Genomic DNA, 26,059 nt, shown 5'->3' with positions numbered 1-26,059 from the left:
GAGAACAGACTGGCTACAGGGGACACAGGCTGCCACACTGGGTGACCTGGGGAACTGACACACCTTGGGGAAAGTTTCATTTTCTTTCAGAATTTTCTCCGACTTCAACATAGTTCCTAGTACAACCCTGAAGTAAAACTGCTCCTTTAAGATCATGATCTTAAAGATCATGTCTACTTGTAGCCATGTTTACTAGATGGCTCAAGTCTTCAGTCCAGTACTCTGTCCTATTCTTTTTCTGTATCCCATCCACCTGTCCATCCACAAATACTGAGGTGAGGACCGTCCATGTGCCAGGCTTGGAAGGGAGCAGGAGGACAAACACCTGCCCTCACAGGGCTGGTACTTCAGGGACAACAAACGGCTAAACTGTGACTTTTGCAAGTAAGTACTCGAAATAACTTTTTGTTGTTGTTTTTAAACTGAATAAATAATATTTATTATGTATTAGTCCAGAACAATAAGAACTCAAGCAAGAAAAATATCTTACATATCACCCAAGGAAATCCTCACTATGACATCTTTAAAATCTACTGCAATGAAATATTTTTCTAATTTTAAACAAATCCCATTTTGTCCCTATTCGTTGCTGGCCAAATTTACCAATAAAACATCTTAACATTAAAGCAAAAACTTAACCAAAGAGTTCACAGAAACACAGAAACACGGAAATGCCACAAAGTCGTTATTTTGGCCTCAAACCTAAATTTGAGAAATTCAGGTTTGCTATTCCAGAGAGCCATGCGACAATCCAAAAATCAAGCAAATAAAACCAGGTCACTGCACCTAAGTATGACTGTCATGGCACGTGAAAAGGGGCAGGAAGGATGATATACGAAAAGATGAGAATTCTAAGTGAAGAGAGAATTAGCTACTCTGCAAAATGTGTGGTGCCTGAGAGCCATCTGCTGGTTAGCAATTAAAGTTCAACAACAAAATAAATGTTCAGAAACCCAATAATTACCATTAATTATAAGCAGCTCCTTACTTTATTACACAATGCGCTCCTGAAAACATGTTTCAAAACAGAATGAGAAAAGTCAACAGTTTGCTCACATATTACCAGGGAGTTTCTAGTGCCAGAGCTGTTACTTTTTTTTTCTTTTTTTTTTTTTTAATCCTCACCTGAGGATATTTTTCCAATTGATTTTTTAAGAGAGGAGAGAAGAGAGGAAGGGGAGAAAGAGATACATCAGTGTGAAAGAGACACACACATCGATTGGTTGCCTCGACCTAATTGGCCCAGGGATCGAGCCTACAACTGAGGTATGTGCCCCGGAATCAACCCACAATCCTTTGTTCTGCAGGCCAACGCTCTAACCACTAAGAAAAACCAGCCAGGGCAGAGCTGTGCCTTTTTTGACACTATTTTCCATCTTTCACTTTGCACTGCACAACCCAACACACTTACATGACAAATCCAATGAGTGTCCACCTGAGGTTATCAATGTACATGCAGGCACTCGGCAAGCCCAATGACCATCTTTGTGTTAACTCTACTGTTTTCTCCCTTTAGTATGTATTCCCATTCACACTCATTTTATAAAATAAAGATTGAATGCACTAAAATAGTCAATAAATTGTGCAAATTATCACTGTCCTATGGATAAAGATGCAAAGTCTAGTTAAACAAAATTATTGGCCTGCAGTGAGTAGAATGAAACACTCCATAGTGCTTAAACTCTAGTGTCGAAAATTTTACAGTAGAAATTGCCAGCTGACCTATAAAAATCCAAATCTGGCATTAAAACACTGTTTAAAAGTGCCAATGAATAATGCATATATAATCAGGCAGTATAAGCAATCCACATTCTCTCCTTACTTTCAAGGGGAAAAAAATGCTAAACTTTCCAAAATCTAGAAACTAGAATCAATGATCTAGTAACTTTCCCCTTTTATTGACTTATATCCCCATCTTGTGGTCAATTTTGGTTTTTATTTTTGTTTGTTTATTTTTTTTGGGGGGGGTGTTGTTGTCTGTTTTGTTTTGTTTTAAATATATTTTTATTGACTTCAGAAAGGAAGGGAGAGAAAAAGGGATAGAAACATCAATGATGACAGAGAATCATTGATTGGCTGCCACCTGCATGCCCCCTACTGGGAATCAAGCCTGCAACTCAGGCATATGCCCTGACAGGGGATCAAACTGCAACCTCCTGGTTCATAGGTAGATGCTCAACCACTGAGCCACACCAGCCAGGTCTCAATTTTGAGATAACTGACATCTGTACAGTATTGAGTCTTCCCATCTCTAAACATGGTATACCCTCTATTAGGTTTTCCTTAATTTATCTAAAGAGGTGTCATGTGCTTTCATTTGATTCATTCCTACATATTTCATGCTTTTAATGCTACTATAAATAGTTTCTTTTCATCATTTTCATTTGATATTTCTTTGTTGTCCAACTTTCAACAACTAAGGAGGAAAACTACCAGGTTGTTATTGCTAACCTGTTTGTAAACAGACTATGCAACTTTTAAAGGATTTCAGGATTTAATGTAATCCCAATTAAAAAACAAACAGTTGTGTTCCCTTATTTGGTATTTGATTAGCTGATTCAAAAGTTCACATAAAAAAAAAAAAAAAAGTAAAGCTCTTAAAAAAAAAAAAGCACAATGACAGAAGACAAGCCATATCATATAATAAGACATAATAAAGCCTTGAAAGTAACGGTACTAGCACCATTAGTAGATAAAGGGACCAATGAAACACATTACAAAGTCCAGAAATATTCATAAATATGTATGGGATTGCATTATATAAATCTCACCATCTCAAAATTTGTGAGGAAAAGATGGATGACTCAATAAAAGAAAGAAAAAAAAATGTAGTCAGTCACAAAAATAAGGTAGCCAAGTAGGAAAAAAGTTGGATTCATACTCTGCCAAATTAATTTCCAAATAGATCAAATATTTAACAGTTAAAAAATAAAATCATGAAAGCACTAAAAAAAACACAGGATAATTACTTCATAACCTTGATTCACTATACCTATATATAATAGCTATATAAAACTCTACTAAGAAATACAGGCTACAGCATATAAGTGGGTACAAATGCTCCATTCCCTCTCTCTTCGCATATCATAGTGAACATGAAGCCCATAGAGAACCACCTAAATCCCCAAATCACATCTTCCCCCCGCACCCCCACCATTGATTTTTAGATAGAGTGGAAGAGAGAGGGAAAGACAGAGAAATATCAATGTGAGAAACACATCAATTGGTTGCCTTCTGCACAAGCCCCAACCAGGGCCCGGGCCAGGGAGAAGCCTGAAACCAAGGTATGTGCCCTTGACCAGAATCAAACTTGAACCTGGGACCCTTCAGTCCCCAGGCCAACGCTCTAGCCACTGAGTCAAACTGGCTAGGGCTATGAGTCATGTCTTGAAGGCAGCTGCCTGGAGCACCATCAGGCTTTACATGAGGCGGGAAAAATAAAGCTTTCATGGGAGAAACCCCTGAGATTCCCAGGGTGGGTTTGTTATCAGAGTCCAACCTATCATATCCTGACTCAACCTTTCAATCAACAAAAATATACTGAGGGCCTATTACCAGCATATTCCCAACTCTGTGCTAGGTGTTATGAAACATTCAGAAAACAAAGCAGATTTTTTTTTTTTTCATTGAGCAAATCTATCAAGCACTGTGCTAGGCTTTGGTCCCCAGGTAAATTAGCTCCCCACTGATATTCTCTGAACATACAGTACTTTTCTGCTGCACTGACTTGTATCATTCTTTAGTTCATGTCTGTCTCCCTCACTGCGCTATATATAGCTCAAATGCATAAAATAGATGTTTTTGTTATTGGTCGTTTTGCTACCACATTTCCAGTACTATTGCTTGGTACATAGTAGGCACTCAGTAAATATACACTTAATGAAAGAAGACTTCTATTTACCACAACATTTTTGCTACCTTAACTATTTTTATTGAATTAGCAGGGAATTTTAAAGTCCTTGATTATACTTAATATAACCTTAATTCAACTATCCTAATACTCAATGAGACACAGAAAAGCAAAGCTTTCTGATTTCAGCACATCCTTTACACATCAGAAAACCTAGAAAACTAGTGTATTGCGGGGACATAAGATAAATTATTACTGCTTATCCATTTCTCACATGAGCAGGCTAATGATGCAGGTGGATGTTTCTTAGCAATTTCCTCCTTCTAGACAAGTAGGCTGGTCATGTGTTAATAACTTTAAGCAACACAAAGTATAAATCAATGATTCTTTAGAAAATCTCAGTACTATCAGATACAAATCATGCTTCTTATAAATCAAGCTTAAAATTAAAATAAATCAATGGTTTAAAATGGGGAACAGTACTTTTGATGTAATATTTAATGTTAATTTTTTCCTGTCTACCTTGACTGTGATATGAAATATATATTGGAAGTATCATACTTTTTTTTTAGCAGCTCAAATATCTGAAATTAAATTTAAATGAAATGTTTACATTTCATTATCATCTTCTACTCTTTAAATTTTAGCAATTACATAGTCTGCTTGTTAATATACCATTCCTGACAAATAACTACCATCTTAATCTCTAAATAACTTCCTATTTCCCTATTTCCTATAATCCTTCGTATAGTTGGTGATGTGAAGATTCAAGGTCAGCCAATTAGCCACCCACTACAGCCCAGTTAATCACCTGATCTTGAGATGGTCACAGGCAGTGGAGTATGCGATGATTTTTTTCCCCCTTTTACAAGCAAAGATTTAAGTAATTGTGAAACTCAACAACACTCTCAAATATAAGGGGCAGTAGGGTTTTTCAATCAGAAGCTGTGTCATTGCTTCAGAAGTCATGGCTTATCTCCTAAGAGACACTGTCATGCAGAGACTTCTTTAACAAGTTTCCAAATGCCCTAAACTTGTCAACCATTGCTTATTTAATCAGCTTAACAATAACCCACAACCTTCGGACCAACTAACCATTGCTTATTTAGACCACGGTCTCACATCAAGGCTCTCTGCTTCCGAATAATGGCCAGTAATCCGTAGGTAAAGCTAACATCCCATCACATGACAGCCACACATTCAATTATGTGATTGCCACGTGAACATCTGTCTAAAGGAAATGTTAATCTAAGCTGAAGTTTCACAATACGCTTCGCTCCTTAACAAGGCCACCTCTGAGGAAGGAGAGAAAAGAGGAGCAGGGGGGATGCAAGGACTCCTGGGAACAAGGCATGGGGAAGACAGAAAGGAGGCGAAAGATTTGGGTGGGAGTGGGAGAGGAGAGGGAGCACAGAAAGGAAACAGGAAAAAGAGAAAGAAATCAGAGCTCTAGGACAGAGAACCAACAGGTTCCCAGTGAGTCCTGGTCAGGCAGCCTGATGGGGGACTGCAGCCAGTTATCACTGGGCTTTGAAATGCTGATTAGCAGATGAACCCCCGTTCTCCAACAGTGAATGTGCTGCAGGGATAACCTAGCATTAATGACAAACGTGCCATAGACAGCACGTCTACAACATTTCAAAGTGCTGACAAGGCTACATGTTTCTGTAGGTCAAGACCTAAAGGAGCCAGGACCGGTTTGGCTCAGTGGATAGAGCGTCGACCTGCAGACTGAAAGGTCCCGGGTTCAATTCCGGTCAAGGGCATGTACCTTGGTTGCGGGCACATCCCCAGTGGGGGGTGTGCAGGAGGCAGCTGGTCAATGTTTCTCTCTCATGGACGTTTCTAACTCTCTGTTCCTCTCAATTCCTCTCTGTGTAAAATCAATAAAATATATTTTAAAAAAAAAAAGACCTAAAGGAAGGACATATGCCACCACACCCCCTTCTGCCCAGTGACAAGGCAGCCCATATTGATATCAAGAATTATAAAATCAAACAAAAATGTAGGAGAAATCCAGAGATTAGAGAAGCAAACAAAAAGCCCCTGGAGGGGCCAGAAGTGGAAACTGACCGTGAGGAGGACTGAGGAAGTGTCTGTGCATCACTGGAAGCACCAGGCACACTGTCCGCCTGGCAGAGAAGGGAATGAGGCTTCCCCAAAGACAGAGCAGAAAAGGCCCTGACAATTGGAATCAGAAGTGACTAGGCAACCTGACAATCAGGAGGCAAGAGGGAAGGCTGAACAGTGAGCTGCAACGGTCTTTTCTACAACTGAATTCCATCCTCAGAAGGCTAGGTCCAAGCAGAAGAAAGATCGGGATATAAGAAGTTGGGGATGGAAGAGAAGACTTAAATGTGGGGTTAGGGGTTTAAAAGGAAAAAAGGCAAAAATAATGCTCTGACATAGGCAGGTGAATAAGGTCAAAGATCAGAAACTCTGACCTCAAACCTAATCTACTTGTAGCCACCTACTTCAACTCGGACATTCATTCATTCACTCATCTGTCCTTGCACTGCTTGACTCTAGTACAGTGGTCGCCAACTGGTGGTGGGTCAGGTCCGAAAGGTTGGGGGCCGCTGCTCTAGTAAGTCTACAATGGTGCTATCCTCAGTTTCATCTTGGAGCATGGAAAAGAGCCTGGTTGGTTTCCTAGATTGCTCTACCCCTCAAGACGCTGGTAATCGTTGCTTCATAGATTCTCCTCCATCCCTAGGCTGTCCCAGCTGCTCACCAAGTAAGACCTGTAGGCCCACCACGTGCACTGTCCTTAAACACAGGAGGAGCAGGGGGCAGGCCTAGTGGCTGAACTTCAGAGGTCTAAAAAGGCCACCATCCCCAACACCTCTATCACCAACCTTCCATATTCCCTAAACCCTCCCATCAGTTCATTTCCTTAGACTCAAGGAGGTTTTAGCTAAACTACTCCAGACGACAAGTCACTGCCAGCCATGGATTCCACTGTGAGAATGAATGCACAGCTGTTTCATAAGACAACGGCAGCAGCTGGGCGCTGAGGAAAGGGAACAGAACAAGATTCGCAAGGGGAGAATGGGAGAGCAGAGGACCGGGGGCAGAGCATGGAACAAGGCCGGCCATGGAGGCCAGGACTCCAGCACTCAGGGGGTGCAGCAAGGACCGAAGGTATCCTGGAAACAAAGGAGGCAGCATGAACCCCTCAATGCCCTCCTACCCTAACGGTGCACAATGCTCCAAGAATAACGTCTTGTGTTTGTAAAGGTTTTAGAGCTTACAATGCCCTTCACACAACCACCACCTCATCTGGGTCACACAACAATGGAAAAGAGGCAGAATGCAGATGCCTGTTTCAAGGTCAATGATTTTGAAGCCCAGATGACTGGGTAACTAGTAAGCGACAGAGCTGGGTGCTTCCAACTCTTGGCCTAGCTTTCCATGCACAGTGGTTGAGTGCCCATCTGAAGACACACGGATCTACCAGTAGAGGAAACCCAAACTCTGAGCTTGATTCGTTGTAGAATCTGTACAAGTTATCTGACTCCTCTGAGCCTCAATTCCTCTTCTGCAAAATGGGGATGTAACCAAGGTCTCCTGAGGAAGGGTCTTAAAAGAGCTGAGCATGGCGCCAGGCACACAGAAATCAGGCAGCGGACATAGCCATTACCTCTCGTTACTGGTATCCCTGACACAAAGCAGGGCTCTGACCTGCCCTGATAGGATCACCTGAGATGCCCAGCATGACTGCCACCCAGGCCTCTCACCAGACTGCTAATGCACTCTGCAAATATATGGTCCAGACACTTGTATTTCTTTTCTCTTTCTCTTTATTTTTTATTTTTTATATGTCTCTTGAGTGATTCTAATGCAAAATGTCATAATTAATAATAATATAAAGCAGTGATTTCTCAAAATCTACAGTGCATTCAAATCACCTGAGGGTCTTGTTAAACTGCAGACTCAGTAGAGCTGGGGTGAGATCTGAGATTCTGCATTTCTAGCATGCTCCACAGAAAGGACTTAAGAGCCAGGGGTGGTGTGGCTCAGTGGATGAGTGTTGACCTATGAACCAGGAGGTCACAGTTCAATTTCTGGTCAGGACACATGCCTGGGTTGCAAGCTTGATACCCAGTGGGGGGCATGAAGGAGTTAGCTGATCAATGATTCTCAACATTGGTGTTCCTATCTCCCTCTCCCTTCCTCTCTGAAATCAATAGATAGATAGATAGATAGATAGATAGATAGATAGATAGATAGATCGATCCTCCTATATAATAAAAAGCTAATATGCAAATTGTCCCCTCTACTGGAGTTTGACCGGGAATTCGATCAGGGGGCAGGGCCAGCTGGCCAACCTCCCACGTCCCCTCCCCCCGGCCAGCCCAATCAGCCCCGATCAGGGCAGGCCAGCCAGACCCCACCTGTGCACAAATTCGTGCACTGAGCCTTTTGTGTGTGTGTGTGTGTGTGTGTGTGTGTGTGTGTGTGTGTGTGTGAGAGACAAGGCTAATATACAAAATGTCCGACCATCCGACTGGTCGCTATGACGTGCACTGGCCACCAGGGGGCAGATGCACAACACAGGAGCTGCTGCCGTGATGTGTATAGAGAAACAGCACTGCAGATCTGATGCCCAAAAAGCACCACTCAGCTTCCCCCAAATGGGACACAGGCCCTGCCACCACCCAGACTGACACTCCACCACAAAAGGAATCCACCTGTTATACTCCACAAACCACAGATTGCATTTTACGAGCACAGTTTTTTCAAGGTGCCAATTGAAAACAAAAACATTTCCCCAGATTAGTATGTGACTTCCGGAGTTTAAAAGGCAGCTAACAGTGGAAAGCTCAACAGGGCATGCAAAAGAAAGGCGCTGACTGCCTGTGTTCTACCTAAATACCCTTCCTCTGAGGTGGGATCCAGCTGAACACACCTGGTACTCAAAACCTAATGAAAACGAAATTAGATATGATAGGGAAACACCATAAATGAGCAGAATACATTTTACTAGTTAAAGGAATAAAGCCACTCAGAATACAGCTGTTCTCTGCAAATAAAGCTCCCCCACCACATAACCCTGTAAATGGAAACACCATACCTGATGAGATCGGGCTCTGCACCCTCCTTCTTAAAGGATGCCAGAAGGAGTCTCTCTCGGGTTACAAGATCATCCAGTAGGTTCTGTCTTCGGTCCCCTTCAAGCTGGGTTCTGCAGACATCTCGTTAAGGTCCAACAGTGCGTGAATGACCTCATTCTACCTATCACGTTATTTACTGAGCTGATTGCTCGGACTCTAGTCCATCCTGTCCATAAGAGATTTGAACCACCTTCTTCTGCTGCTCTGACCTTCAATTTCACAGTCGTTCAAGTAAAGGACCCTAACTGGCTCTCCCAAGGGACTTACAAACACTGGAATGGACCCCTCACTGAGGAATGCAGTAGGTGAACAGTATTTTCCTCCCAGTGACCAACACTGAAACCATCATTCCTGTCATACAGGACAGTCAGTGATTCCTCAGGTTTTCAGTTACAGCTGTCAATGGTCAAGGGTGTTTTCCTTGACATCAATATGCTAAATACACTGTTAAAAAAGAAAAAGAGGGGAAAAGGTTCCAGCATTGCCTTCTTCCTTCCATGTTAACACCTATGAACACCTGGAATATATTTTGTAAAGTGCCACTTGATGCAACAGATTTGCTCTAAAAGTTGTTTCCATCCATTATTTAAATACATTGCATGATCTTAAAAGAAAATTACATGGAGATAACCATATTTTAATCTGTTGATCTACTACAAAGCATGCTAGACTAGGAAACCTAGAAGTCCTATTTTGAACACTATCTATGATTTTGAACCATGATGTGTTTCTATGTAATGACAGGTAAACTCTAACACCTTTTCCAGCACAATTCATAAGTTATGGGTAAAAAAATAAATCAGGATTAAATCCAACGTTTTATATACTAGCTTTCTTGAAGTAACTACATGAGCTCCTCTAGTCTGTGTGTGTGTGTGTGTGTGTGTGTGTGTGTGTGTGTGTGTGGGTGGGTCCATGTGTTTTTTAAAAACAAAATAAAGGAACTGTTGATGGAGAAGACTTCTGCCATAAAGGGAACAAGTGGAGAAAGCTAAGGAATACCTTTGAAATGATATACATAGCAACATACACAAAAAGCACGCACAAAGGTAAGCCAGCTCAACATGCTGTGATTTGTTGGGCTTTTACTTTCCTATTAAATGCCCTCTGTCTTCCTAGAGCTGAACCTGGTGACTCAAAGTCCTGGCCACCACGACCTGCTCTGGAAGACATTAGTGAGACAGCTGTGTTGGTCTTACAGATTCTTTTCTTTTAAAGGGGGGACAGCAACACTGCAGTTAGGCCCCCCAAATTCTAAGGAATTGGCAGAATCAAGTAGTAGCATCACCATCGCCTGGTGAGTAAGGAAGAAACTGTGGCCCAGTGAATCTACAGCTTGTGTTGCTAATTTTGAATACAACGAGCTGGCTAGCTAGTAAAACAGTAATAAACCTGTAAAAATTTTCCCCCAAAACAGACAGTAGTTAGGAAAGTCATTAATTCCCAAACCAATGTAGCTAAGCAGTGTTAGTGACTTTTTATATAAAAAATAATAATAAATGAGTTATCTCAACATTCCAGAATGCCATGCTTTGCTGAGTAAAATTACTACCACCGTTTTTCCATTTCCTTCCTGACATCTTCATTTTCCTTCCTCCTGCAGATATATTCACACATCTAAACAGACTCAGAAAGTCACTACGTACCCATCATAGAGACCATGAAGTAGCAGCTCTAACTATGATGCACTGGGTTAAATACTTCTTCTGTCTTAATAAAAGGGCCAAACATTAGCAACATCAAGAATAAATAGTGATGTGCCTCAAATTAGTGGTAAACAGTCAATAAAGCTGCTCTTCTATCTAAAGGAAGTTCCTCCAAAAACAAAAATGTCAGAAGCTACAACATGAATTACCTAGGACAAAACAGGGATTCTAAATTGTGGAAACTATTAATTACATCACAATACTATGCTCAACTTACTCTGGCGACCTGTGATTTTCAGCATCCAACACCCAAGCAAAGATAAGCTGAACTATAATCCAATGTTACAATTAAACACAGATTTAACTGGCTCAAGGATTTAAACATAAAAAGTAAAATGATACGAGTACCCTTAGAAGAAAACATAGAAGAGCTTTTTAATAATCTTGGAGTAGTAAAAATCTTTCTGAACTGAAAACCCAGAGGTCATGGTTCCATTCCTGATCTGGGCACATGGTAAAAACTAACAAAAGAAGCATGTAGGGAGAAAGTACGTTTAATTATAAAAATAATAAAGATAAATTTTAAAATTTAGCAGACACTAGTTACAGATTTAAAGTACTTAGGAATGGACTAATTTCCTTAGAGAACATCAATTTCAAAAGCAATATGACTCTCCTGTGGGCTTGATCCACAGTGTGGGGTATACAGGAGGCAGTTGATCAATGATTATCTCTCATTGTTGATGTTTCTCTCTCTCCCTCCCTCTCCCTTCCTCTCTGAAATCAATACAAAAAAAAAATTTTTTTTTTAAAGAACAAAATTATGAGTAGCAGCTAATTCTCAAGGAGGGCTTATTACATGCAAACCACTGTCTATCCATATATTGTAATTTTATCCTCACATCAATCCTATAAACCAGGTCTATTTTTGTTATCCCTTTTTCTTTTTCACAGACGAGAAAAATGAGGCACAAGAGGTTAAGGGACCCATCCAAGGTTACACAGGAAGTGTAACTATCTTTTATTCTACACCCACCGCATGGGGGTCTGGCCCTGAGAGGGGCTTTAAACGCATTTTCTTCAACAGCCTCGCGAGGTCTGGTCATTCCTACTTTACAGAATGGAACAGGTCAGGACGGCGACCCCGCTCCTTGGCCTGGCGGAAGTGGCGGAGCTGGTCTTCCCTCTCAGTTCTGTCTGGCCCCAAAGCCAGTGTTGCTCCTACTTCTCCAGCGGTGCCTGGACTTGGATTTCATGGAGCAGAAACACTTCCCGACAAACGGGAAAAGGAGGGAGACTTATATGAAGCTACCAACTATATTTTGCCGCGTATGGATATTCAGAAAAACCGCAACAGACAAAAGTGCTTTTACTATCATGATGGAAAGATTTGAACTCTAAAAATGAGAAAGAACCGTGTAACAGACTATAAATCAGAAGGTTTTCTGCTAACAAACTCGATCTGGTCTTTGTTTTTCTCACATCGCTGGGCACCGTGAAAGCGGCCACGGGCAGGCGCAGGGTCTGAGAACCACCGCGGGGCTGTCACCGAACTCTCCGCACCTGCATTATGGCGAGTGTTGGGAGTGACTGCTGCATCTAGCCTCCCATCTACCTCTCTACCTTTTCCCAAAAAACTAATACCAAGTGGAGAAAAGTCACTCACAGATTTGTAAAAATTATTCTACAAAACGTCTCCCATTACACCAAAACATCTTTTGATACTGAATCCCTGTGTAAAGAGATTTTAAAATTCACTTTACATCCATCCACCTTTGAAAACCCAAGGCCATGAAAAGAAATGCGAGCGTCACCTGAAATTTCACAGGCATACACCTCTCTCAGCTAGTGAGGCCATTACACTTCCATCTCAAAGACGCCCTGTGAATAGGAACTAATGTCTTTCAGCAATTTAAACTCTCTGGCTGCAGGACTTGGGTTTATGAATTGCAAACTAACCAGTTCAAAAGCACAGAACCTTCATTTTCATTTCACATTTATTCCTGCCAGAAGAAAAATGCTTTTTCGGGAAAGAGCAATAACATCTTATGCTTGAACTCCATGAATGTCATTGTCTGGAAGGCGTTTTCATTGGGCTTACCTTTCTGGCAACGCCTAGTGTTCTTTGGAAAGCATCACGAATGCAGAAGCGCATAAATTCACTCAGTAAAGTACCATAAACTCTCAACTACCCGACACAGTAAGGAAATGTGGCATTCAAATATACACATTTAAGCAGTCACCCATCATTAATTATGCCCTGAAAACAGGATTAAAAAGTTTAATATTAGAGATTTATGGACAAAAATGTTTCTAAGAATTACGACATCATAAAGTGTACCTAATAAGCCACAGGGAACACTGTTTAATCTCCTCGATGATGAAGAAGGGTCTGGAGCATCTGCACCATATGATTTGTCTTGGCAATGCAGCAGCGCGCCAGTGGACCCGCTAGTTGAAGACAAGCCCCGTGACAGGTGACTGTGTAATCCCTACTCAATTGGAAGTCAGCTTTTAAACCACTGGCTTTGAGGCCAGACAGCCCTGCGTGTGCATCTTAGCTCTTCCATTTCCCAGCTGTGAGGCCCAGGGCACATTACTGAAGATTTCAAAGGTGCCTCTCCTCAGTGTGAAAACCTGTGCTGAAAGGCTTGGTTCCATCAGTGACTTAAGGCTGTGGTCAGCAAACTGCTGTCCGAGCCACAGGAGGCTCTTTGGCCCCTTGAGTGTGGCTCTTCCACAAAATACCACGGCCTGGGCGAGTCTATTTTGAAGAAGTGGCGTTAGAAGAAGTTTAAGTTTTAAAAATCTGGCTCTCAAAAGAAATGTCAATCACTGTCCTGTTGGTATTTGGCTCTGTTAACTAATGAGTTTGCCGACCACTGACTTAGGATATTGTGCAATACCCTCTTTGTAACGAAGGGAAGGAGCCATCCAAACAAACTGACAATATGAGCATATCTATACTAATAATAGGGTAATATGCAAATTGGCCAGGATGCGGTCATGACAGGAGCAGGAGCAGGAGCAGGAGCAGTCAGGTGGGGACTTGCAGCTTTGGGGACAGGGGCGGGGCCACAGCAGAGAGGCTCTCTGCACGCCTTGGCGGGGTCCGCAAAGAGGCCCCTCTTCTGTGGGCCCACCTGGCCGGGGGTCCGTAGGCACCACGGCCTGGCCAGGAGGCAGGGTCGCAGCGGGGGCCTCTGAGTACCTGTGCCATGGATCCACAGGCCTCTGCCAAGGCCTGGGGGTCCATAGGCCTCCCCAGCTCCAGCCTACCTCTTTGAGGCAATCCATCAAGGAGCCATGGATGGGTGGGCCGGGCCTACCTCTTGGGATGGTGGGTTGTGAGGCTCCTGCACTGTGACAGGACACAGGCCAGGGGGGGGACTCCCCCGCCCCCCCGCTGAGACCCCAAGTGCATGAATTTCGTGCACCAGGCCACTAGTTTAGACTAATAAATTGCTATCTGATATACCAAAATCTGGAGGATAACTGCCATAGAATTACTTAAAATATCTGGGAAGAGGAAGATCAGGGGAAGAGCTGTGGGGAAAAAGAGAATTAAAAAGAGACCTTCGTAACAGAAACTGCCTCCTTCTTTCCTTTCTATCAAAAGTCTCCAGAAAATACAGACGTTTGCACTCTAGGTGGTTTTGCTCAGTGGATAGAGTATCGTCCTACGGACTGAAGGGTCCCAGGTTCAATTCCAAGTCAAGGGCGCATGTCCGGGTTCAATTCCCAGTGCAGGAGGCAGCCTATCAATGATTCTCTCTCATTATTGGTGTTTCTGTCTCTCCCTCTCCCTTTTTATCTGAAATAAAAAATATACATACTTTTTTTTTTTTAATACAGAGGTTTGGGTGGTCCCCATGGAGTGGATTATATAAATTTCATCCTTAGTATTGGTTTTATTTCGGGAGATACAGACCCAATTGTTTGAAATATATATATAGGATTTTAAAGAAAGCTGTTATATTCCAGTTGAGTTTTGTAGTTCTCCTAGGAAATTCTAAATTATCCATAGTAAGGTCTTTAAATATTTTCATAATGTTGCTGAATAATTCTGTTTGGTAATTTTAAATGCTTAGGGCTTAATTCAGCAATTCTGAGATCACCACAAAACCAAAGTCTAAGAGATTCCAACAGATGGTCAGACTGCAGGCATGTAGAAGAACCAAGTCCATTATTAGGGTAGAATGCTTACTACTCTCTATAATTAACAACTACCAGAAATTATTAACAGAGAAAAGTATAAGTTTTTAATTTGAACCCTTTGTGCCTTACATGCTTGGCACATAAATATTATTAGATGAATAATAATCAGTTACCTTAATGAAAGTTAGCAAATACATAGTTGTTAATATTGCCTTGTGTAACAATACTCAGTTACCTTTCAAATATATGTGCTTTAGATAACAACAAAATGAAATTTCACACCTTGACCTCATGTGCAGACTTCCCAGTACTTAGTACTAACGTGGAGAAAATAGCCTACCAATTTAAAACTTGTTGATTTTGATAAAATAAAAACTCTATATATAATAGATTAACTGTGCAGTAAGTAAAACTTGATACCAGATGGAAGGTAAAGTTAAAAACTAAATGTATTAGAATATTCCAATCTAGTTAAAAATAAGGTCCTGCTTGCTTATTGAAATTAAACTTTTATTCTGAAACCTTAGTGGCTTAATAACTGAATATATGAAAAATCATGCAACTAATTTAAACAAACCTCCCTGGTGACATAAAGGGGGTTACACTTGGAGAAAAATATTTTTAAAAACATTTTCTATTGTTTTATCTAAAAAATTATATTCCTACATTTCCCCCTATTTAAAAGTGTGCAATAACAACTATTTCCTGAGATACTACAATTTGGGTTTTGGGTATGAACTACTGACAATTTTAAGAAATGAAGAGAGGACTAATTTTATGTCAATTTCCAAATTGATATAAGCTCAGGTTAAAGGATTCATTTAGTTCATAGGTCACATGTATTTCACTAAATTGGCCAGATTATGAATTTCTTTAAAAAAAAAAAAATTAATACTTGACAGTGTTGGTGGAAGTTGAGATGATGACTCAACTTGCTTCAAGCAACTGCTCTCCCCCCTATCCCCCCAAAATTCCCAAACCAGAGTCAGTGTTCGTACAGCATGAAAAATAATAAGGCAAACAAGTTACATCCCAATAATCCATATAAACTGGGGGGGGGGGGGGGGGGGGGGGTATGGTTTCTACAGATACTGCCCTTCAAGGCAGTCTAGACAGGTAGTTAAGCCCAAATAAGCTAATTCCTTCAGCCTGTCTTGCTTCGCTAGCATATTCACTGTAAAACATGTAACAGACCCTTAAAATAGAAATCAACAGTATTGGGATATTTTGGAAACCAGGTCTTCCTTAAGCTGTGGAAAAATCTGGGTGGCCCAGATTCCATCCTTTCTTAAAATAAGACCGTTTTTCCTCCCACTCCAGAAGAAAGGTGGAAATGTTTACATGGATACATCTGATGTGTTGACACAGCTCTTAGCAATAAGTCCTTCAAAAGGGCGATCTTTTCCTTCAGATTCTGCAACAAAGCTCTGATTGTCACCGTAAGCTGAAAAGAAAAGAACACATCCTAAGTATGCCGGTCCAAACGCAGGGAATCCTCTAAAAGCATCATGTACACGCTGCTCCCTGTGCTATTGATTCAATCCAGGGAGGACTGGGAGAGACCCTTAGCCATTCTCCCAATGACAGCCTCAGGGGCCACGGAATCTGAATGGTCACTGCAACCTGAGCAGGTGGCAAGCCAGGCATGTCTAACACTGGCATTGACTGGAAACTGTCACTTTGCCCTCACCATCTACTGACTTCTGTCCCCGGAGAATCAACCTTCTGATCCTGTCTGTCCCTCCTGGAGACGGTGTTCTCCAGGCTTCATTCTCCCCAGTGAGAACCACCATCTTACTAGGAATAACGCATTTAAAAGCTTTATAACTGTGTGTTCTTTCTACACACGAGGAATGTTAACTAAACGTTGCTCTTTTTCCAGGATTGTGTGAATTTTTTCCAATCATTCTATAAACCCAGAGGTAATTTCTGTTTGTGACTATCAGTGCTACCTTCAAGGACGGAGGAGGGGTGGAGAGAGAGCTTCCTAGGAGCTTAGAAAAGTGAAAAATAAAATCACCCCCGTAAATTAAACATAGTGAGCCATGGATGAAATCAGATATATGTTTCAAAAGACAGACTATCACAGGTTTCATGTCCCTCCCCAGATTAGCAGCAGAACGCCTGAAAAGGGCCAAAGGCTGCCCACATGAAGCAACCTTCAAAGAATGAACAGCCAAAGAAAGTCTAACCTAAACTATTCAGATACCTCTGGGGACCACAGAAAAGCCACCCACAATGTTTATGGGGAAACTCCAAAAAGAGGATATTTCTCCTCATTCTCCAAGTAAAGAGCTAAATAAACAAACAAAAAAGCAACACACACACACACACACACACACACACACACAGGCCTAAGAAGAATCTACAAAGTTAGTGCTCGCTTGGGTAGCACATATACTAAAATGGAAACGGTGCAGAGAAGATTAGCATGGCCCCACACAGGATAGCACGCAAATTCGTGAGCATTCTATATTAAAAGAGAAAAGTATTCAAGAGATAAGAGAGAATATAGTCATTAAAAACTATGACTAAAATAAAAATGTTGACATAGAAAGCCATCCATCATAATTTATTAAAAGGAGAAAAAAATCAAGTCATAAAACACAATGTCACCTACACATGGAGAAAACAATCCAGGAACTAAATACATCAAAATGGCAAGCGTGGTTATAAAGTAGGGAGAAATGATTACTTTTATAATCAGGGGGAAAAACTTCTATTACCATAATTTAACAGAAACTTTACAAAGAACAGAAAAAGAAAAAATGCCTAATTCGTAGTTTAATGCTTGTTACACACTCTGGTAACAAGCACTAACAGAGACAATAGAAAAGGGAAGCCACATGGCAATCTCCATTAAAGGTTATAAAATAAACATCCTTTTAAAATATTAGCAAAGCAAATTCAGAATTACATTAAAAATTACAATAGACCATCACCAAGTAGAATTTACACTAGTAACTTAAGAATAGTTTGTTATGAAAAAAAATCTAGTAATAAAGCAAATAGGGTTAATGATTAAAAACAGAAAAATATATGATTAATACAGTATGGGAGAAATTATTTAAAAACAAAACAAAGAAAGAAAACTATGAATGAAGCACTATTGCCTTAACTGTAATATTATTTAACTTTGGTCTAGAAGTTCTAACCAATGCAGTAAGACAAATTAAAGAAATACATTAGGGCTAGAAAGAAAATGAAATTATTTTTATTCAGATTATTAATAGTCTATTTGGAAAAGTTAAGAGAACTGAAAGATTACTAGAAACAGGAAAAAATTCACTAAATCAAGGACATTCCTAAATTCAGTATTAGCTAGGGAGAATTATTTAATTATTATTTTAAGACATTATTTATTATCAACACAATCTAAAAATTGATCTAGCACAGTATCTGGCCTATAATAACTGCAGGGAATACTGCTGAAGGAATGAGTAAAAAGAAAGACTCAATATTGTAAAAAATGTAAATGCTCTCCAATTTAATATAGTAAAAAATTCCATACGAGTCCTTTTATAGGACAGGAAGTAATAATTATAGTAAAGGCACAGCCAAAGTTCTTTTTTCATGAAGCTGTGAAAGATCACTCTAAAAGAAGGATAAATGAAGAAAAATATAGAAAATTCATAAATAGGTATAATACCAGGGAATTAAGTAATCAGATATAAATCTTTATTAAAAACTACAAGAGTATTATGTTGGCAGCTGCTAACAATTTCATTAGTAAAATAGATCAGAAGGTCCAGAAATAGTTCAGTTGTGTGAAGTTCAATGAATGAGATACAGAATATTTCATATGTTTTGGGTGAAGATAATAATTTATCAAATGGGGGGAAATCAGATCCCTACAACACACTAAAATAAAACGCAATTATAAAGATTTATGTGTTTAAAAAAAATAAAAACAGAAAAAAAGCTTAATAGGTAGACAGAGGTAGATGGCTATCCAAACACATCAACAGGGCCTATATATTGACATAGAACTCAGAAACCAATAGTTTGTCTTTGCCTGTCTGCTAATAATACCAGTCATAATAATAGTTATACTTGAGAGAGAAACCAAGATGGTGGCATAGGTAAACACCTGAACTTGCTGCCTCACACAACAACTTCAAAACTACAACTAAAAGACAAAATGGACAGAACCACATCCAGAACCACAGGAAGGCTGGCTGAGTGGAAATTCTACAACCAGAAGGGAAGAGAAAAGCACACTGAGACTCAGAGGAGCTGCAGAAGTAAAGTGTGGAGGTAGGGAGGCTTGCGCGCAGAGAGGACTGGCATCTGACTTTCTCAATCGGGAGGGAGACAAAAGCTCCCCACTGCTCTGAACTCCAGTTCTGGGCGAGCCTCTGGGGACCCAGACTCATCTGGGGAGAAACTGGACTGTCTGGCAGCAGGCTGAACTAGAAGACAGCTTTCTCTCAGAGGTGCTTGCAGCGCTTACCATGGGACACTGAGACTCGGGGGTCTCATAGGGCAGGGCTGATGGAAAGCCATTGCTGTTTGCTCTGCCCTGAGACTCCGCCCCTTCCAAGCTGTACACAGAGGCTATTGCATATGAATGGCCTGGTTCTTTGAAATCTAAACTTACCTAATAAACTGCAGCTGAGTCAGAGTGACCCAGAACATCCAAAAGAAGGCCAAGGCCCCACAGCAGCTTGCACTGCTTCACAGCTGGGCCTCATGAGTCTGGGCACCTCCAAACCCCAAACAAACGAGAGGAATCTGCTGGGTGGCCTCAGGCAGAGGCTAAATTAGCCCCTCCTTGGAGTCCAAGAGCCAGTGTACCTAAGAGTCAGAATAGGACCATCCAGATTACAACTCCTCAGATCCATAAGGGACACATTCAGGGAGCAGTCTCAATCAGCACCAAAGTCCCACTGAAGCAAGTATTGCCTCATAAGGGTGTCTCCTCATACATAAGAAGTTCTCCCATCGTAAACATAGCTGATCCTCACAGCCAATTGCCCTGGAGGTCAATTCCTCCCAGTGATACCAACAACAACCAAGGCTTAACTACAACAAGACTGTGCACACAGCCCACAAAGGGGTGCACCAAGAGGGTCCACCTCAGGTAACTGGGCTCTATAGGACACCTGGCACACAAAGCCACTCTATCAACTCAGGGTAGCAGCCAAAAATGTGGTGACAAAGAAACAGGTCACAAATGAAAGAAATGGAGAAAAGCAAACAACTAGATATAGAGTTCAAAACCATAGGATTATAAAAATATTCAAAAATATAAGATTTTTCAAGAACTTTCTAGAAAAGGCCAGTAAGTTTAGTGAGACCCTTGAGGATATGAAAAAGGACCAACTAGAAATTAAGCATATACTGACTGAAATAAAAAAGTAATATACAGATACAACAGCAGACTAGAGGATTGCAAGAATCAAGTCAAAGATTTGAAATACAAAGAAGCAAAAAATACCCAACGGGAAAAGCAAAAAGAAAAAAGAATCCAAAAATATGAAGATAGTGTAAGAAGCCTCTGGGACAACTTGAAGCATACCAACATCAGAATTATGGGGGTGCCAGGAGAAGAGAGAGAGAGCAAGATACTGAAAATTTATTTGAAGAAATAATGACTGAAAACTTCCCCCACCTGGTAAAAGAAATAGACTTACAAGTCCAGGAAGCACAAAGAACCCCAAACAAAAGGAATCCAAAGAGGACCACACCAAAACACATCATAATTAAAATTCCAAGAGCAAAAGACAAAGAGAGAGTCTTAAAAGCAGCAAGAGAAAAACAGTTAGTTACCTACAAGGAAGCACTCATAAGATTGTCAGCTGATTTCTCAACTTAAACTATGCAGGCCAGATGGGAGTGACAAGAAATATTCAAAGTGATGAATAGCAAGAACTTACAACCAAGATTACTCTACCCAGCAAAGCTATCATTCAGAATTGAAGATCAGATAAAGAGCTTAACATATAAGAAAAAGCTAAAGGAATTCATCACTGCCAAACCAGTATTATATGAAATGCTAAAAGGTATTCTTTAAGGAGAGATAAAAGAAGAAAAAGGTAAAGAAAAAAAATTGTGAACAACAAATACATATCTATCAACAAGTGAATCTAAAAATAAAGTGAATAAAAAATCTGATGAACAGAATAAACTGGTGAATATAATAGAATCAGGGGTATAGAAAGGGAATGGACTGACAATTCTCGGGGGGAATGGGGTGTGGGGGTGTGGGAAGAGACTGAACAAAAATCATACACCTATGGATGAGGACAGTGGGGTGGGGGTAAAGGGCAGAGAGTGGGGTGGGAACTGGGTGGAGGGGAGCTATGGGGGAGGGGGGAGAAGAGGAACAAATGTAATAATCTGAACAATAAAGAGTATTGAAAAATAATAATAATAAATTAAAAAATAGTTACACTTGATCTTTTTGTCCTATACAATTTGTTTATGATTATTGAACATGTATGAGACAACTGTTAATACTCTTTTATTGCTTATGTAAATGTTATATAATATACCAAAATAGAGAATGAGACAGATGGCAATACCTGGATCATGATAATTCACAGGATAGAACTGATTCAGAGTGTTTTTTTTGCAGAGAAGGCCATAAGACCTGACTGCTCTTCCATTTACCTGCTCTTCCATTTGGGGGAGAAATTAGGCCTCCACTCAGATCCCATGGTAACAGCATTGTCCCATCCCCAGTGGTCAACAAGATGATGTGCATACTGAAACTTCCTAGGAATGAACCTTCCTAGATCTGTGAGACCGCACTATTCTCTACCAAAAGGCTGATCAGCAAATCCTTGGGATTGATTTATGACCAAAAGGGGGAATTGAGGGTGGAAGAAAGAAAAAGGGTGTTCTATGCAAAGTAAACTCACAGGTGATCTGATCATTAATTCCTAATTGGGCAGGTCATGGCAGTAGTCATGCCCGAGACCTATAATTTCTTTAGGAAAAGGTTTTAAGCCAACTCTGCCCATTGTTCTTGTGTATCTAAGTTAACACACCTTTAAAATACCATAAGCAAGCCTGGCTGGTGTGACTCAATGGTTGAGCATCGACTTAGGAACCAAGAGATCACCAGTTCAAGTCCTGGTCAGGGCACATGCCCGGATTGTGGGCTCAATCCCCAGTAGGAGGCATACAAGAGGCAACTGATTAATGTTTCTCTCTCATTGATGTTTCTATCTCTCTATCCCTCTCTCTTCTTCTCTCTCTAAAAATCAATAAAAACATATTTTTAAAAATTTTCAAATGCATAAATAAAGCTACAAAATTGTTATTCTCTCTCTCTCTCTCTCTCTCTCTCTCTCTCTCCCCCCCCCCCTCCTTCTTCCCATCCTCTCTGGAGGGAAAAAAATCAATGAAAAAATTAATTTTAAAAAAAATCATACATATCATGGTTCTAAGAATTCACCCTTAAAAGACACTTCTAAAAATACAAAGAAAAAAAGCACAAAGCTATTTAATGCAGCATTATTCATAACAGCAACAGACTGAAAGCAATCTAAATGCTCACTAGAACAGACACTAGAATATTATTAGCCCTAATGAATTAATAGATTTCTACTATATAATATTAAATTAAAAGAACAAGATACAAAAGAGCATTTTGTTTAAAAGAGAAAAATACACACACAGAGAAAAGCTTATTTCGGCAAATCAAATCAAAAAGTAATGCGGGAAGAATAAATAAAAAATTAATGAAAATACTTACCTATAGGAAGTAGGTGAAGAAAGGGTGGAAGACCGAGATGGGAACAAAACTTTGAGTGCACTTTTGTGTACAGTTTTGACTTTTTAACAATGTAAATGTTTTACATATTTAAAATTAAATCAGCAAGGTAAGAGGGAGAAAGAAAATCCTAAAAATAATTGTAAACAGAAACAAAGGATAGCATGAGACAAAGAAAAAGAGAATCAATTCTTACATTTTTAAATGTAACATGTAAAAAAAGACTATTATTCTTTTGGTGAAAATGAATACCCAAAGAAATGAGGACATGGCCTCTGGTCCTGCAGAACCTAAAAGAATTACTATCTGGGGTGGAAAGTGTACCAACCCTAGAACTAGACTAAAATGCTTAGAAACTTTTAAGATAAAACAGAAGAAATTAAAGAGATGCCATGCTTCAGTTCGTGTCAGTGATTAAGTAACTATTAACTGTTTGGTTGTAATGTCAATGCAACAAACAAGCATGTAGACCATTATACATGCACATATATACACACACATACACACACACAAACCCTCAGAAATAAGTGGGCGGAGGGGGGTGCGGGTTTCAGACCTCAAAGCTCAAACAAATCATTTGCAGTACTACTAGTAATTCCCTCCTGGGCATACCTTGGTTGTGCTTTCACCATTTCTTTCATACTGGTTTCTTTGTTGAATTTTCTCAGCAATCTCTTGTGCAATTTGACAAGTAGAATCATATGTGGAGAACCTGTATCAAAGTCATAAAAGGAAAAAAGCATGTAAGGTACTTTAAAAGAAATTGATGTATTATATATTTTATACTATATATATGAATTTTTTTTCATGTATATCAAAAAAGAGCAGGTGATTCAAGACATGCATGATTAAGAAAATAGGGGGGAGGCTCAAAAGGAAAATTGGGTCCTGGTCCCAGCTTTGCTACATTTTCTCTTTTTCTCCTCCGCTCTATCTTCTGTAATAATAAAATCCAGGAATTGTGAGAGCAATGTCTCTTGGTGCCTTGGTGGCTTGCTTCAGCCCTCCCATCTTGCCTTCACCCGGCTTCATCCAGAAGGTCATCCAGAAGGATGTCCGGAAAGATGCCTGGTCTAATTAGAAGCAAGACATCCCTCTCACAATCCAGGACTGCTGGCTCCCAACTGCTCACCTGCCTGCCATCCTGAATGCCCCTAACCGCTTCTTCCTGCCAGCCTGATCACCCCCTAACCACTCCCATGCCAGCCTGACTGATGTCTAACTGCTCTCCTGCCAGCCTGTTTGCTCCCAACTTCTCTCCTCTCCTGGCCTGGTCACCCCTAACTGCCCTCCCATGCAGGGTTGATCACCTCCAACTACCCTCCCTTGCAAGCCTGGCCCCTTTCAACTGCCCTCCCTTGCAGGCCTGGTGCCTCTCAACTGCCCTTCCCTGCTGGCCATCTTGTGGTGACCATCTTATGTCCACATGGGGGCAGGATCTTTGACCACATGGGGGCAGCCATATTGTGTGTTGACGGTCAATCTGCATATTACTCTTTTATTATTTAGGATAGAGGCCTGGTGCATGGGTGGGGGCCAGCTGGTTTGCCCTGAAGGGTGTCCTGAACCAGGGTGGAGGTTCCCTTGGGGCATGGGGCGGGGGGGCCTAAGTGAGGGGCCTGTGAATTTTCTCAGCAAAAAAAACGCCCCCTGGTGACCCAAGCAGAGGCCCTGGTATCTGGAATTTATTTACCTTCTACAATTGAAACTTTGTAGCCTGGAGTGGAGCTAAGCCTCCTGCTCACTCAGTGGCAGCAGCCATCTCTGCTGGAATTTATGTATCTTCTATAGTTGAAACTTTGTAGCCTGGAGTGGAGGCTCAAGCAGGCAAGGGCAGGCAGAAAGCCTGTCTTCCCTCCCCATTGCCTGGGAAACCCAAGCCTCCCTCCTGCTCTCTGTGGCTGTAGCCATCTTGATTTGGTTTATTTGCATACTCACTCTGATTAGCTGGTAGGCATGGCTTGTGGATACAGCAGAGTGATGGTTAATTTGCATATAGCTCTTTTATTAGGTAGAATGGGGAATTTAAAAAAAACAAAACAAAAAATCCACCACCAATTCCTGCCTCTCCCCACAGCATTCTGGTTGAATTGGGATGGGGTTTGCCCTGGATAGGACGAGTTGTAAAAGCTCCCAGGTGGTTCCAATCTGTAACAAAATTTGGGAACCACTGGTCTGGTGGTAATGCAATCTCATCACCGCATCATAAAGCATACAAGTGCCTCAAGTACTAGTTGAGGAAAATTAACCTGAACTCCATTTTAATAAACTGCTGGGAAGGAGAGAAAGTGACAGGAGACCAGTACAAGACTTCTCAAGCTATTCAATTACATAACCAATCGCCAGTATTGACTCTCTGCAATGCATCCTATCTAATAAAGAGGGAATATGCTAATTGACCATCACTCCATCACAAAGATGGCTGCACCCACAGCTGAAGCCAGGTTCCCATAAGTAACCTTACCGAGCAATCAGCAGGGACCTGAGGCTATGCCCACCCCACCCCCATAGGGCTTGACATAGGATGTGGACCTCGGGCTGGGGGACCTCAGGCTATGCCCTCCAGCCCAGGACCCGGCCAGGGGACCTGAGGCCATGCTTCCTGCCCAGACTGCTTTCCCCCCCCCCCCTCCCCCTGCCCCAGTACCAGGCTGGGGGATCTCAGACTGCACTCCCCACCAGGTGGGGCTTGGGAGGGGACTTCAGGCTGTGCCCCCTACCCCAGCACCAGGCCGGGGGACCTCAGAAGGCACCTCCCACCTTGACACTAGGCCAGGGATCCTCAGGCCATGACCTAAACACCCCCCCTCCCCCGGCAGGCCAGGGGACCTGAGGCCACGCCCCCCACCTGGTGTGGCTTGATAGAGGCTCTCAAGGTGCACTCCCCATCCGGGTGCTGGGTTAGGGGACCTCAGGCTGCTCCCCCCGCCCCAGCACTGGGCCAGGGGACCTGAGGCTGCACCTCCCTGCCTGGCGGGCTTGACAGGGGACCTCTGGTTGTGCTCCGCACCCAGCAGGGCTTGATGGGGGACCTAAAGGTGCACCCCCAGTGCTGAGTGCTGGATCGGAGGAACTCAGGCTGCGCCCCCAGCCCAGCAGGGCTTGACGGGGGACCTGAGGCTGTACCCCCTGCTGGTGGGGCTTGAAGGGGAACTCAGACCACGCCTCCTGCCAGCGGGGCTTGATGGGGGGCCTGAGGAAAAAATAGTGTTAAATCAAGCCATTGGCCCACATACCAGATCTTAGTATCTCTGCTAACTTTGATCTTGCAATCCTTTCTAATGTCCAGGCTTAAGCAATTACAAACTATAATTAGAGATGTCAACATAAGACATATACTCCAAAAAGAACTTTACAGAACTGTAATGTTCTTAATTATTACACAAAAAGGCTCAAGTCTGATAAACTGTGGCAATCTGTTCCTTGGGATCAGAACTGAGTCTCTCATCATTCAGTCCCTGGGGATTTCATTGTTGAATAAAATAAACAACTAAACAGCTATGGTTTTACTGCAAGCGTTGCTACGGTAGAGTCTTCATGATATTGACTCGAGTCAGGGTAAAAT

General features: G+C 41.5%; 1 protein-coding gene and 1 non-coding gene across 7 annotated transcripts in view; one reads left to right on the top strand and one right to left on the bottom strand.

The window, feature by feature from the left end:
• STX8 (syntaxin 8) overlaps positions 1–26,059 on the bottom strand; it is a 218,425-nt gene that overhangs the window by 191,745 nt on the left and 621 nt on the right. For all 6 annotated transcript variants that reach the window (XM_036452224.2, XM_036452225.2, XM_036452226.2 and 3 more), the window contains exons 2-4: positions 23,107–23,206; positions 16,121–16,215; positions 8,928–9,038 (exon numbers count right to left, since the gene is read on the bottom strand). In XM_036452224.2, the coding sequence (XP_036308117.1) occupies positions 8,928–9,038; positions 16,121–16,215; positions 23,107–23,206 (306 nt within the window). The remainder of the gene's footprint in view (positions 1–8,927; positions 9,039–16,120; positions 16,216–23,106; positions 23,207–26,059) is intronic.
• Positions 17,148–17,251, top strand: LOC118727061. The gene has a single exon (XR_004990477.1). It is a non-coding gene; the product is annotated as a U6 spliceosomal RNA (small nuclear RNA).

This window comes from Pipistrellus kuhlii, unplaced genomic scaffold (genome assembly GCF_014108245.1).
Source record: "Pipistrellus kuhlii isolate mPipKuh1 unplaced genomic scaffold, mPipKuh1.p scaffold_m20_p_23, whole genome shotgun sequence".
NCBI classification, from domain to species: Eukaryota; Metazoa; Chordata; class Mammalia; order Chiroptera; family Vespertilionidae; genus Pipistrellus; species Pipistrellus kuhlii.
Note: the sequence above shows the minus strand (reverse complement) of the source record. Positions and strands in the feature narration are given on the sequence as shown.